The following is a 16,169-nucleotide window of genomic DNA, read 5'->3' as shown; positions in this document are numbered from 1 at the left end:
GTAACTTTGGTTCCTGACTTCCTTTCTCTTAGTTCTAAACCCTGAGTCCAGCTACACACTCCATCTTTGAATTATAGCAGATACTCCTATATCCTTTCAATAACCCCCCAACCTCAATTTTATTTTACTTAAAATGATCTAAATTAATTTCTATTTTTTACAAGCACATCATATAAGTTATTTCTCACCTAGAGTTCCCATTAGTTAAACTGACAATATTTTTAAGATTTAAAGCACTATTTACTATCAGAGGGAAAAATCTAGTAGGTAATAAGGGGTGACTTTAAGTACTGGGTGAAAGATTTCTGAGACTCAATAATTACCTTCTGAAAGAAATTACAGTAATCTCTTCTTAAAATATAGATTGCTACTTCTTTTAATCCTTCTAATCCATACATATCAGCCATGTTGAGTATCTGTCTAAAATAAAAACAGATACACTGTTAATTCTCAAATTTAAAAACCAAGGCATAATACACAGCAATTTCCTAATAATACGTAATCTGTTTAGAAAAAAGAATAATCTGAATTATTTTAATTCTAACATAATATTCTTTATGTCCTATATAATACTCATTATGGATTATAAAAAGGACATAGGCCAAAAGTTGAAAGCACTGTCACATGATTTAATTAGTAAAGAATAACAAGAAATGAATTTGGAGATGTTTCAATCAAATTCTCCTCATATTCTCAGTGAAATATACAGCAAAGTCCAGGAAACTGCTTCAAAGACTGTAAAAGTTACAAAACTCTTTGCAATCAATTTGCATAATAAAAATTTGAGAGGAGGGAAAATAATTGATGCTTACCATATGGAAAATGCCTATAAATGACCCTAAAATTGAAAACTGCATCCAAAGACTCAAAGGGTTTCTGTTGTTCTTTCTTTGGGCCAGTATTTCTGAGCACCCATACATATTTTAGGTACTTAGGGAAGCTACAAGCCGTGAGAGCATGATAAAATTTCATATAGATTTCCAGTGGGTAAAACTTCAGTACTTAATCCCTGTGATTCATGATACTTTCTCCCTCAAATCATATTTATTCAATTTGCAATGAAAGGAACCAATGAATATTTAAAATTAAAAGAGTAGCTTTCATTTGTCTCATGTTAGAATAGCATTAAAAGGAGAGGACTTCCAGAAAATTAGAAGAGCAAGGCAGAGGTCACTCCGAGGTAGGATTTTAGCAGCTTAAATAGCATTTCAGCACAGAGCACTTAAGAATCACATGGTTGATGGTCTTTAGGATGCCTATATTCTTAAGTTAATTTTAAGATTTTCTTTTTCCACTTCTTTTGCTGTTTAAGAGAGATATCCTAAAATTATAAAACAAAGCAGTAAAATAATTGCTCAAAATTTGATAAAGGTTCAATCAATTTTATTTTATAAAAACCTGTCATTTATTTTCCAAAACAAATATAAAGTTTTTCTAACATAATTTAACTCTAATAAAGAGTTTTCTTAATCTTACGACTATGAGCTGCTAGATCATCTTTTCTTCTAAATACAGAGACACTATTTTTGGATATTCCCAAAACATACACAAGATATGGCAAAATAGATAACAAAAGTAAAGCTTCTACTTCATTCACACTTTGAAACACAGCTCAACAAAGCAGAAGCCACCAAATATTAATATTTTTACATTTTTAAAATCACTAAAAAGAAACACATACCCAACATTAGCTTTGTCTGGAAAGTCCAAGGTTCCTCCATATATAAAATGCATCATAACACTCATTTCTATATGGTTTATACTGAAAAATAAAAGAAAACTAAACTCAAATCCAGAAATAATTAAGGTTTAACTGATATCAATGATATATTCTATTTTCCCATAAACTTTTAGCAAGATAAAGTTTTTTGGGTTTTTTTTTGAAGAAGATTAGCCCTGAGCTAACTACTGCCAATCCTCCTCTTTTTGCTGAGGAAGACTGGCCCTGAGCTAACATCCATGCCCATCTTCCTCTACTTTCTATGTGGGATACCTACCACAGCATGGTGTGCCAAGTGGTGCCATGTCCACACCTGGGATCCAAACCGGCGAACCCCGGGCCACCAAAGCGGAACATGTGCACTTAACCGCTGCGCCACTGGGCTGGCCCCAGCAAGATAAAGTTTTAATCTCAGTTTTAATCTCTAACATCCATGCAGGTTATGCCATTAATTTACCATGAAGTATAACTACAGCTATGGATTTTTACATAAGTTATAAAATGTTATTAGTATATTATCAAACCATTGATTACTTGTTGAACATCTTCTATAATAAACTTTCAGAGTTAGAAAGGACCTTAGAGATCATAGCGCAACCTCTGTCTCATTAAGAAATTCTCTCCTCAGCATCTTTGACAAAAGGCCTCCGATCTTGCTTAAAGCCTCAGATGGACGACTCTATTCACTAGAAAGATTCTTGTTATGCTGCACGGATTTCTTAATTTGTAATACCTATCCAGTGGCTCTAGCTGGCCAATGTTCTCGTTATACAGATTAAAAAGTAAAAAGAAGACTTAAGAAGGAGTCTGGAGTGATAATCTTATGTCCCACTGACTACTGGATCCTAAACTCCGAATTCACGACCTCCTTCCTCTTCCCCCCCTTTCTCAACACTTGAAATTTGATCTTCTTTCAATTATACCTGTTTTGTTCATAGCACTGTTACAGGATTTTTCGCATTTTGACCTACTATTTCTGTACCAAGGGGAGTGAATTATCTGGTTCAATCAGATGACAACAACCACTAGTCGTAGGCAGGAGCAAGTTGAGATGAGGGGTAATTTGATTTCTTTTCTCTTTTCTTCTGGGCTGAACCAGTAGGAAGAGGCGATGGGGAAGAAGGCATCTGCTATCCTGATTCAGACTTTCTTCCAGGTGGGCTGTCTCACAGGAGCCATAGTAAGCAAATCAACTTTGGCTCTTGCATTAAAGCACACTTTACTGCTTTAATAGTTTTTATCAATAATAAAGGAAATGTTTTTTACTTCATCTGCTGATTCTTTTGTCTTATTTTGAATAGAATAAAGCACATTATTTACTGGACCCCCCTCAAAATTCTAACAGCAAATAGATTACCATCTAGATACCTAAATCATAGCCTGAGGTTCATCTCAATGCACTCCCTCTCTATATCCCGTCATTTATACCTTCAAAAATTTCTTGAATTCAGCCTCTGCTGTCTATTTCCCCTCTCACTGACCTGGTTTAGCCTCTCATTTTCTCTCATCTGTACCATGATGGTATCCTCTCATTCAGGTTTCCTGCCTGAAATAATCTCCTTGCATCCCATTTCCCATACTGCTGTTAGAGTGACTTGGCTAAAATGTAAATCTGATATAGTCCACCACTTTGAAAAGCCTTCAATAATTCTCCATAGCCCATAGCAAAAAAAGCCCAAATTCCTTCGCTTGGTGTACAATGTTCTTTATCACCTGACCTCTGGTTCTCCCTCCCTAGCAGCTGTTCCAAGATAAATGAACTACTCATTTCCTATACCTGAACTCCTTATAATTCCTTATACATCCATGCCTGTTCACTCTGCTTAAAATGCTCTCCCTCTCTACTTACTTCATCTTTCAGACACAGACATGTGGCTCCTCATCTCTGATTGCTTCCTTAATACCTTCAAGGCATAAAACAAATCACTGAATGTTAAACATAGTAATAACTAACACCTATTGAGCTCTTATTACGAGCCAATCACTAAACTAATAAGCATTTTGAATGCCATCAGCTCATTTAATCATCATAACAACTCAACAGTAGATACTACTATTAGTCTCATTTTACAGACAAAAAATTGCAATTAACTCACCTGCCCAAGGTCAAATGGCCTGTGATGCACTGGAATTTAAATCCAGGCAGACTGACTGCAAAGCTCGGGCTCTTAAGTAGCACACTATATATTCTTCCATTATCACATTGATCAAGCTGACTTGTAATAGCTTTGTTTACATGTTTGTTTCTCCTTCTAGACTGAGTTCTGTGAGGGCAGGGTTTGCATCTTACTTATCCTTGCATCCCTAGTAGCAGTAGAATGTCAGCAATGATTCAATACTCCCAGGATGAGAATTTCCTTTCCCCACATAATACCGGAGCTCTGCAGTGGAATCAGGGTGGGGACAGTCTGAAAATCACCACCCCCCCAGCCCCCACTCCGACCTGGCAGATTTGTAAGGATAGTATCTAATAGCTGCTAAAGGAACAAAGAAAGGAAGCCAAGAAGAAAAGAAATGGAGTCCCACAGGGTAGGGCTTAGAAAGGTGTTGCTTTGATTCTATGCTCTTAAATAATATATGCTCAATAAATGCTTGATGAATGTTTAATGACTCACTTCCTAAGGCACTTTAGCATCTTTCCAAACCTTCAGAGGAACACTGAGTAGAAAATATAGAACATTTTTCAATTAACTTAATAAACATTTACTGGCCCCTACTATGGCTAAGTACTGGTTTCTGCTAATTCAAAACTGCATGTCTTTAATACTTAGGAAAAAAGTCAAATCTCTAATATTCACATTTATATACTATGGATATGACAAGATTTGATCTCAGAATAATTACGCCATGTTATTTATAGTCGGTTAATCTAAAACACTAGCATAATTATTATAATGTATACTATTCCACACACTTTTCCTCAAAATTTCAAGAGCCATGTTATTGAGAATTGGTCATTATATGGAAAGAATAGTTTAAGACTTGACACATTTAAGCAAAAGATAATAATGACAATAAAAACAAAAGTAGTTTTATTAAAAGAAATAGCAAAATCTAGACATTTGAGCATATATATCAATATATATATGATAGCTATAAAAACAGCAAGAAACCGTTTTCCTGCTGTCTTGACAAATGTTTTACTAAACTGCATTCTCATTATTGTGTTGTAAGTCATTTTTATTTTTACTAAGTGTTTATAAAGATATGATCAACTGACCTAGAAAAAGAACAAATTACTCCAATAGTCCGTAGTTTAAGTGAAAAGATTTAAAGCACTATTCCTATGTAAATGTAATCAGAATAAAAGCTTGTAGGAGATGAGGGGCTGGCCTGGTGATATAACGGTTGGGTTTGGCTTGCTCCAGTTTGGCAGCTCAGGTTTGCAGGTTCGGATCCTGGGTGCAGACCTATACCACTCATGAAGCCATGCTGCAGCAGTGACCCACACACAAAATAGAGGGAAGACGGTACAGATGCTAGCTCAAGGCCAATCTCCCTCACAAAAAAAAAAAAGCTTGTAGGAGATGAAAACAGTGCATAAACTCAGTTAGAAAAAAGAAAAACCTATGAGAGGACAGAGTTCTGAGATCAGAGAATGAACATGCACCTTGTCTACTAAAATCTCTGTGCTTTATGTGTGCTTCCTAAAGTTTCAAGTTCCTATGCGTGTGGGCTAAGGTAACATATGGAAATCATTCATTCATTTATTTGTTCACTCACATTCAATATTTATTGAATGATAAGCTCTGGACTCTGACTTATATCTGGAGCATACAAGAAGCTTCCATTCTAGAGAGAGGACATGGACAATAAACAGTATGTAAACAAATACATAAACAAGATAATTTTAATAGTGAAAAGTGCCATGAAGACAATACAACAGGATAACATAAAAGAGAGTAACTGGAGAGTTGGGCTGTAGCTACTTCAGGTAGGGTAGTCTGGGAAAAGCCCAGATGCCAAATCATATAGAGTCTTGTAGGTTATGGTAAAGATTTGGGTTTAATTTTAATTGTGATGAGAAGGCATTAAAGGATTTTAGTTAGAAGAGAAATATGATCTGACTTATATTTCAAAAGATCATCCTGAAGGTTCAGAAGTTCAGAATTCCAGGAATCTCCCAAGGGAGACGAAAAAATCCAAATTTATGCTCCAAAGCACCAAGCCACCACTGAAAGATTTCTATTTACATAAAATGGAAATACGTGGGGCTTCTTTACAAAATTATTGGCTGTGGTTTAATTTCCACTATAAGATGTCAAAACTTCCCCCTTCTTCCACCAGAACAGAACTTCCTTCCTACTATACCCTTCCACCTCCCAACTCTGGGGCATGGATAGAACTAGGATTACAGGACTCTACCATTCCTACCCCAACTTACTGAACACTGTCCCTGTTGAAAAATATCATTTCCATTACGTCTTTGAGTTACCAACTCATCAAAAACGCTGTGGTTCTTTTCTGTAAAGACAGACAGGATTCCATTCTAATCTATTGCAGAAAACATCCTGCAGACATGCAACAGTGGCACAGTTCCAAAAGAGGCTGCTGACCAAGCGAAGCAGGCAATGCCGTTCTGGTACTGGTAATGGCCCTCACTTGAACCCATTTGTCTCTAGAAAATGGGAACAATCTAATTTAGAGAAAGAAATAAAAAGACAAATATTAATGAGCACTGCATACTATGTACCAAGCACTGTGCCAGGTTCTTTCCTCATTGTATCTCATTGAATCCTTCCAACAACCTTAGGAAGCTCAGGGAAGGTAAGCAACGTTCCTCAAGTTATGCAACAAGTTTGGATTGGACGTAAGACAGCCTCTAAGGACATCAGTATATTTCTACTATACCACACTATCCACGGAAACATCTACCCAGGTTTACAATATAAACTAATATGAAAATAGAATTTGTTTTACAGATAACTTTGTTACAATATAAAAATTCCTAAAAGAAGTGATTTCTTAAAAAGTAAAATTCCTAAATCCCTTTTAGCCTTCCTACAGCTTTACATGCCATGATACTAATACTACTTTAAGTGGTAATTTGAGACAGTCAATTTGATATGAGATATAAGAGGAAAAAGCAAAATATATTGTGTGATAATAATAATAAAGGATGTAGATAAAACCCAGTATCCATCAGCAGATACTTTCTTCTTTCATTTAGTGTTAGAAAATCTTGTTTGTCATGCCAGGCAAAAGAGTCAAACCAAATAGAAATGTATCCTCATTTCCAATGCGCTAGCATTAGAAGTGAATAAATCGATTAGGAGTGAGCCTGCTCTGCTGATACAGCAGCTGTGGGTAAGGTGAACCAGTAGGCAGCAGAGCCTTGCTTACCACAACAGAAGTGAAGGGAAAATACTATAAGAGTGAGCCTGGTCATTGCTGGCACTACTACAATGTACAGAGTCCTTATTTGGATGACACTATAAAACAAATTTCGCTACTTCTACTTGGCTTTCCCTTGAACAAGCTACTAGACGTATTAGTAGTCAAGCCATACTACAAGAGGAGAAATTTATCCATTACCTCCATCATAATCAAAGACGGAAAACTGCAGTTGAGGAAGTAGAGACCAGTAGCTGATGACACTACTCCTTTCTTGCCTACTGATCTCTTAACAAATAGACTTCATTTTTAAAAGCCTGTGTGTTTTGACTGTTTAATCTGATTGCTCATGAGGGTTGATTAAGGATTGCCTTTATTCCTATAGCTAAACTCAGAGGTCATCTTGAACAACATAAAACAGATCAAAGTGGAGCAGCTCTGGGTGATGAGGTGCCCCTTCCCAACAGCCTTCCGCTCAGATCCCAGTCCCACACCATATGTTCCCTAACATGCCTGTCAGGAACTTTAGGGTCCTACGGGATAAAGTTTGAAAATCACTGATTTAAACAGTGGAGAAGAGCAGTCTGAGCTAGCTCAAGAGCACATCCCAATGGGAAACTTAATTTCTTGTGACTGTGGTGGAATGGACTCTGAATTAAGAATCAACAAACGTGATTTATATTCAGCATAAGCACTAATTTACCAGTGCTTGTCCCTGGGAAGATATTTAACTTACGTGACCTTGTTTTTATTCATCTGTAATATGGGAATACACCTGCTCTCTCAAAGACTGATTCTAAAAATTAAAGGGCATAGTAAATGTGGATGAAGTCTAGAAAGTATATGGTGTTACTGCAAGGTAATATTACTGCTGAGGACAGAATCTATTTGGAGAGAGGAACAAAGGTATACATAATAGGTATCAGGTAGTAAAAACAGTTACTAAACCTACAAGGAGATAAGGTTCCTTCCAGGAAAAAATTAGGCATGTGCTTTCTGTAAATTACTTCCCCCTGCTGTGGAATAAGATCCCATAATCGTAACTTCTTTCGACCTTTATCTCACCATGCAGAATCACACAATTTTTAATAAATGCCAAAAAGTTGCAGTATGAGTCAAACTAGTGTAATTTCATCATTTAAATTTTTGTTGCATTCAGTTCTAATGAGAATAATTGACAGTTTTAAAAAATGATGTCTAAAACATCTGAAACACAGTCCCCAGACAGGTGGTCAAAATTACACCAAAATGATATTCCTAGGATTAGCACACTTAGATGCTGGTCTCTGATAGCACTATCCTTTTTCCTATATTCATTGGATATTTTAAACTCATCATAAAGGAAGAGGATACATACATATCAGTAGGATACATCTTTCAGGTTGTTTTTCAACAGTGATGATAAAATTTCACCAACTGATCCATCTACACATTACTTTTACTCACAGATGACAAATTCTTTAGCTTGGCATATAAAATCTTCCGCAATCAGAAACTACCTGGTTGCCAGAGGCAGAAGGTAGGGAGTTGGGTGAAACGGGTGAAGGTGGTCAAAAGGTACAACCAATCTTCCAGTTATAAGATAAATAAATCCTGGGGATGTGATGTACAGCATAGTAACTATAGTTAACATTGTGTATTGCATATTTGAAAGTTGCTAAGGAGTAGATCTTAAACATTCTTATCACAAGAAAAAACATTCTAACTATGTATAATGATAGATGTTATACTTGTTGTGGTAATCATTTCCCCAAATATACATGTATCAAATCATTATGTTGTACACCTAAAACTAATGTTACATGTCAATTATATCTTAACAACAAAAAAAATTTAAATAAATAAAAGAGGAGCTCAGACGGAAAAACAAAGTAACTTAGATGCAAATGTTACCTTTTTTCTAAACAACACGAAAGCAGTTCATGTAATATTTTGAAGCTACATTAGTGGGAGACTGAAAAAACAGAAGAAAAACAAACTTTCCATGTGTATGTATTTTACGCATGTAGGGGACGAATTAGTTAAAGAGAAAGTTTATTTTAGTAGCAATATCAAGTAAAAACTTGGCAATTACATGCAATTTTACATCCTCCGTTATTTTCTCTTTATTACTATTTCATTGGTCTAGTCTTTCTTGTTCTTTAAAAAGTACGCGGTAATAAAGGCATGCACACGATTCCACAGATATGTAACCGAATCAGTAACGGTGGCAGCTGTTGAAACTATATGCAAAAGATAGACTGCAACATACGTTGTGATATGTGTATTGAAACTGTGGTAGAATAACTAAACCATAACCCTCTAAAGGCCCTGGGATGAAAGGAAAGCGTTTATGTCCTCTTGGATATGTGTTTCATTTCTATTAAATGAATAAACTATGAAAAAATAAAATAAAACCACATCACATTCTTATAAATGTTTCAAAATTCCATTTTTTACAGAGTGAAAAATTACAAAACAAAAAGCATTTGGGGATATTTTAGTTAGTAAGGGAACCAGATGGTCGTAACCTAGAAGGCTCAAGATTATAGGCCAGCATGACAAATAAATGGTCAGTAACAATTTATCAATACTTCCCATGTATCCACTGTTATGGAATTGCCACTATCACCATTCCACACCCAAGCCTCTGGCCAAGATTGACCCCATCAAGGAAACACCCATGGTCAGAATAAGTGAGGGCCAAGAGGCCCCTCAGAACTCCCAGGAAGGGGCTCTCTGGTGGCGCAGTGGTTAAGTTCATGCACTCTGCTTCGGCAACCTGGGCGTTCACGGGTTTGGATCCCGGGCACAGAACTACGCACTGCTCATCAAGCCATGCTGTGGTAGGCATCTCACATATAAAATAGAGGAAGATGGGCACAGATGTTAGCTCAGGGCTAATCTTCCTCAAAAAATAGAAAAAAGAACTCCCAGGCAATTTTCCTACTGAGAAAGCCCTCCCCTAGATTGATTCTCACACTGATTATCTGTGACCTAAAAACATTCCATTTCACCATTTAAGGAAGTAGTTCATCTCCTAATAACTGTCTCAGCAGTTTATATAAACTGCCACCAACTGTCTGGCCAGCAGCTCCTATTTAATAGTTCTGGTGTAGGTTTACCATCTCACTATCATAGGTCATTGAAATTTACACCCATACAAATTATTCTTTAAATAAAAGAAAGAAATGAAACTGCCTGCTACAGACTGAATATTTGTGTTCCCTCACCCACCCAAATTCATTTATTGAAGCCCTAAACGCCCAGTGTGGCTATATTTGGAGATGGGCCTTCTAAGGAAGTAATTAAGGTTAAACGAGGTAATAAGGGTGGCACCATGTCCTGATCTGATAGGATTAGCATCCTTATAAGAAGAAACACCAGAGAGCTCTCTCTCTTCCTCCTCCTTTCTTTCACCTCCCCACCCGCTAGGCCCCACGCACTGAGGAGAGGCCATTTGGGCACACAGGGAGCAGCAGCTGTCTGCAACCCGAGGGCCCAAGGTAAGAGCTTTCACCAGACACCAACCTGGCTGGCATCTTGATCTTGCAGAACTGTGAGAAAATAAACTTCTATTGTTTAAGCCCCAGTCTGTGGTATTTTGTTATAACAGTCTGAGAAGACTAATACACTATCTCTATTATTAAACGCTCCCTTCTACCTCTCATTCTCAGAAAATGTACTTTGTTGAATTCTACCACATGAAAAACATTTCACTGAATGCACAGGAAAATCAGACTCATAAAAAGTGCTTTGCATGAAATATTTGCAATCCTTTGCGGTCAGGCTACCTTGTAAAAAGTATGCTTACCCTTGAAGAGTAACGTGCTCTTGGGAGCTTTCAGCCCAACAGCCACTCAGCATTGCAGCAAAATAACTCGATCTGGCACTTAAAATGGCTCTAAAAAGAAGATGGGGGAAAAAACACAGGTAAACATTTATGTACTAAGCAAAATGTAATTTTTTATGAAACTCTTCATACTTACCTGTAAAACATGATAACAATCTATTTGTCTTGTTTATATTCACTGGTAGGATTACTATAATAACAAAAATTATAAGCCTACATTTACACCTAAGTATTTTGATTGCTTGATTCAAACATTAATTCCAACGTCCTTTTTATCTTTTAAAGTTTTTCTCTTGAAAGCTCTTTAATTTTTTTTTTGCCTGCTTTTTCTCCCCCAATCCCCCCAGTACATAGCTGTATATTTTAGTTGTGGGTCCTTGTAGTTGTGGTATGTGGGACCAGGCCTCAATGTGGCCTGATGACCGGTGCCATGTCCACGCCCAGGATCCAAACCGGTGAAACCCTGGGCTGCCCAAGGTGGAGCTCGCGAACTCAACCACTCAGCCACGGGGCTGGCCCCGAAAGCTCTTTAATTTTAAAAACAGTTAAAACTATTTTGATGAGTAAGAGAGTAACAAATCATTTATGAATGGAGAAATAAAGACCAAAAGATGTTACTCAGCATCTTGAGAAAATATCAATAAGAAAGAGACTAGAACTCTAAAGGTCCTGAGTTCAAGTTCAGAACTCACCCTAATTATGGTCAAGAATGACTATATCTTAGGTTTGAGAAAATGACAGAAATTTTCTTTTGAATTTCCATTCTATCTTCACAAAAAAAAAATGTTAATTCATTCACTCTTTAATTCAAATATCTGTTGACTTTTATTCTGTGTTAGGCATTATTCTAGGTGCTGGGAATACAGCAGTAAATGAGATACAGAGAACAATGTTAAATTCTAGTGCAGGATGAGATGGAAGAGTGGAGGGGGAGAAGAGAAGGACAGTTCTGGCAATGGCTTACCAGGTTGTCTCAGACCAATCCTCTTGCTGAAAATAGCTAGAAAGATAATATACATAAAAGAAGAAGAAGGAAAGCATGATTTGAAGGCATCAGAAAGCTACCATGGTGGAAGCTTTTGAGACAAGTTATGAGAGAGAAGACGAAAGAGATGATCCAAGTGTTTGAGGCAATTTTTTCTATTGAGGCAACCGCAAAATCTGAAAGCAAAAACAATGGTTGAGAGGCTAAGAAGCTGAGAAGAGCTTCTGGCAATCCTCACAGGTTAGAGGCACACAAATGGGAATCTGGGGTCCTTCAAAGGGGGGAGAATCTGGTGGATATCCCAGGATTTCAGTTGAACTCTGAAGAACTATAGCCTAGGAAGAAGAATGAACGGGAGACACACAGCCCTTATTAGAAATGACATCCAGCTTTGAATCAGCTCAATCCGTAACTGAATCAAAGTGATCTGCATCTAGCCTAACTGCTGGCCAGAAGCAAAAGAAAACTCTGTCTTCATTAAAATAACATCACCCAGAGCGTCAAATTATTTCTATAAATTTTCAGTAGAATGTTCAGCAAACATCCAAAGATACTCAGGCATAGTAACGAACGACCAGAAAATGAAGGAAAGGAATTTCATTTATACCAGTATCAAAAAAGGTCAAATACATAGGAACAAATGTAACAAAAAAGTGCAAGACCTCTACCTTAAAAGCTATAAAATATTGTTGAGATAAATTTAAAAAGACCTAAGAGACAGCTAAACTATGCTCATGGATCTGAAGACCCAAAACTGTTAACACATCCATTCTGCCTAAATTAATTTCTAGATTCAACACAATCTTAATCAAGTTTTTTTAATGGCAATTGATAAGCTGATTTAAAAATGTATATGGAAATGCAAAGGACCCACAATAGCCAAACAAACAGCAAACAGAAGAAAAAAGTTGGAAGACATGATTTCAAGACTTACCATAAAGTGACAGTAATCAAGATAATGTGGTAGTGATGTAAGGAGAGACATATAGATCACTGGAACAGAACCGAGAATCCAAAAATAGATGCACACATATACGGCCAATTGTTTTTCGACAAAGATGTTAAGGTAATTCAATAGGGAAAAGACTCTTATGAACAAAAGGTACTGGAACTGTCAACTTGAAGGGAAAGAAGTGAATCTCAACAGGTAACCTCACACCATATACAAAAATCAACTCAAAATGGATCAAAATCTAAATACAAAAGCTAATACTATGAAATCTCTAGAAAAAGGTGAAAATCCTTGCAACTTTGGGATAAGCAAAGATTTCTTAGGACACAAAAATCAGGAACTAGTTTTTTAAAAAAACATAAAAATTTAAACTTCAACAAAATTAAAAACTTCAGTCCTTTTAAACTCACTTTTAAGAAAATGGAAAGACAAACAAAATGTTGGAAGAAAATATTTACAAAACATATATCTGCCAAGTAACTTAAATCCAGAATATATAAAAAACTATTAAAACTCCATGAGATATAAAATATCTTATATATAAATACATATTCTATATATACTCTCTCTCTCTATATATAGAATATATATTTATATATAGAATATATATATAAAAGAACATAACCCAACTAAAAAATGAGCACGCACCCACAAAACTATCAGGTAAGAAATTGATAGAAATAGTTTTACTTCAAAACCAAAGTTTATGGCTAGTTATAAAGAATGGCATTACATCAAGTTTTGAGCACCAGATTAGGACTGGAAAAAGCTATGGTCAGAACAGTACATTATTCACTGGAAGAGGGGAAAAATGTTCACACCAGCTTTATCAGTAACAGCTAAACACTGGAAAGAAACCAATATGTCCACCAACAGGAGAATGGATGAACAAATTGTGGTATATTCATACAATACAATACTACTCAGCAATAAAAATTGAATGTAACACTGGTATATATAACATCCAGGGATGAAGCTCCAAAACATTATGCTGAGCAAAAGAAGTCACACACAATAATATGTCTGAATTCATTTATATGAAATTCTAGGACAGGTAAAATAACCTATAATTTAGAAAACACAACAATAAAAAAACCAAAAACCCAATTAAAAAATGGGCAAAAGATATGCACAGAAAACTCACCAAAGAAGATATACATATGGTAAATAAGAATATGAAATTCAGTTTTCCTAGGGCTAGGGAGAGGGGAGGTACTGATGGCAAACGGGCACAAGGGAACTTTTTGGTGAAAATTCTCTATATCTTCATTGTGGTGGGGGTTACACAGGTTTATACATTAGTCAAAACTCACTAAATTGGACTTTGTGTGCATTTGATTGATATGAATTCTAACTCAATAAATTTGTGAAAAAAGGATGCAAATAAAACTTACTTAAAGAAAATAACAGGCCAAGATGATTTCCCCAGTGAGAGCAAATAAACATTTAAGGAAGATATAAAATCAATCTTACTCAAATAAATAAAATAATGAAATATATATGAAAAAAGAAGAAATACTTCCCAACTCATTTTATGAAGTCAACATAATCTTGAGACCTAAAACTGACAAGGACATTACAAAAAAGGGAAAATTATAGGCCAACTCTCTCATGAATATAGATGCAAAAATCTTAAGCAAAATATTAGCAAACTGTATCCAGCAATAAATAGAGTAAATAAACATCACAATCAAGTTGAAATTATTCCAGGAACGTAGGATTGCTTTAACATTTCAAAATCAAGCAATATAATTTAGCACATTACCAAAATAAAGGAGAAAAATCATGTGATCATCAAAATAGATGCAGAAAAGCATTTAACAAAATTCAACCCTCATTTATGGAATGAATCCAAATCCCAGGAAGCTATTTTGTAGAAACTGATAAAATGATTCTTAAATTTGTATGGAAAGGCAAAGAGCCTAAAATAGCCAATGCAATACTGAAAAAGACCCATGACGCCAGCTATACCACTCTGAAATCTAACACATAGGTCCCAAGGCCACCTTCGCACAGGCTGTTCCTTGCGAGTGATTGAGCACGTCAGGAATTCTAACACAGGTTGATTCCTGGAAGAAAACTCCTTTTCTGATGGGTGACTTGTGCTTCAAAACTTTCCAAGAGCCTGCCAAACTTTCCTCAGAACTGCACTTCAGTCTAAGATGCTTCTACCCAAGCTTCTTTCCTTCCCTTTCTCCTTCACTCAAGGTTAGATCAACATCGCAGGTTAACAGCTCTCCCAGTCACCTCTGGATTCCTTCCCATGTTCTCACATGCATTTATCCTAATAAATTTCTTGCAAGTCTAATCCCTTCTTCATGTCTGCTTCGCAGAAACCTTGAACTAACACAGCATGCGAGCCATTTCCATCTAAGTAAGATTAAAAGCATCTGAGGCTTTAACAAATTACCCTAACCTTAAGTCAGAAACTTGGAAAACATTCCTATTTAATTAAGATAGAAGCCTCAGTTTAAAAAATAATGCTGTAGATAGCATGGTATATTAAAAATCTTTGCCAAATTTTTCATTTTCTAACACGTCAAAAACTATTTTCTCCTTTTGATTATATTTAACCTCAACTGACAAGGCTGCTTCTGGCTCTGTCGAGATGCCCTCATTTTCCCTTGCTCTCGCTTTAAGTAAATTGCTATTCAATACTTCCTGACGGAGGCTGAACTAGATTCACTACTCCAGGCAGAATAATGACCTGGATTACTCAGAGACGCTGTAAAAAAGGATTTTTTTTTTTAACTCGGGCTATTTTTTTAAGTACTCTTGCTCCAAGAATATCTTTTTTCCCTTTTAGTTCCTTTTAGTTTAACAGAATAAGGGTTAAACCCAGAGTAGTGAATCCAAACTTTTTGGAACTGTCCCTATGACTCACTCCACTTCTTTGCAAATATCCTAAGGAACATAAACTTTAAAAAAAGAAAGTTAGCTTTCTCTTGAGACATCCATTGACTACAGCACTCAGAGGATTAGGTTTTCTTAAGTTAAAAAATGATTCGTAAAGTGTAGTGGATGCCCTATTATCTAACACAATCAGGACTGATAGTTGCTTGGTTAATCAAAAAAATCAGGAGAGAATTTTAAAAATGATTTGTATGTATCATAATTATTTTATTCTAACAAAAAATAACTGCGCGTTCATTCACCAGTCTTACACCAATCTTTTTTTAATGTGGGTTCACTAATTGAGCTTCCTACTTCTTGCAAAAATCATACCCATATACACTGTCTATGATTTCCAGTTCTAACTTCTCTAAAGTGAAGAAAGAAATTTAAAACTTTTGTGAAGTATAGAATCATTTTAAATTTTTATAATTTTCCCTCAAACTTTTATATT

The 16,169-nt window shown here is 35.9% G+C and overlaps 1 protein-coding gene across 4 annotated transcripts in view; it reads right to left on the bottom strand.

Annotated features, from left to right (window-relative positions):
* The window catches only part of BTBD8 (BTB domain containing 8), a 79,788-nt gene that overhangs the window by 33,313 nt on the left and 30,306 nt on the right, over positions 1–16,169 (bottom strand). For 2 of the 4 annotated variants that reach the window (XM_070486821.1, XM_044749236.2), the window contains exons 5-7: positions 10,848–10,937; positions 1,682–1,762; positions 324–420 (exon numbers count right to left, since the gene is read on the bottom strand). In XM_070486821.1, the coding sequence (XP_070342922.1) occupies positions 324–420; positions 1,682–1,762; positions 10,848–10,937 (268 nt within the window). Of the gene's footprint in view, positions 1–323; positions 421–1,681; positions 1,763–6,104; positions 6,531–10,847; positions 10,938–16,169 lie in introns of those variants that run through there. The other 2 variants (XM_070486822.1, XM_070486823.1) reach the window with 2 other exon arrangements.

The sequence above is a fragment of the Equus asinus genome, chromosome 16 (genome assembly GCF_041296235.1).
Source record: "Equus asinus isolate D_3611 breed Donkey chromosome 16, EquAss-T2T_v2, whole genome shotgun sequence".
NCBI lineage: Eukaryota > Metazoa > Chordata > Mammalia > Perissodactyla > Equidae > Equus > Equus asinus.
Note: the sequence above shows the minus strand (reverse complement) of the source record. Positions and strands in the feature narration are given on the sequence as shown.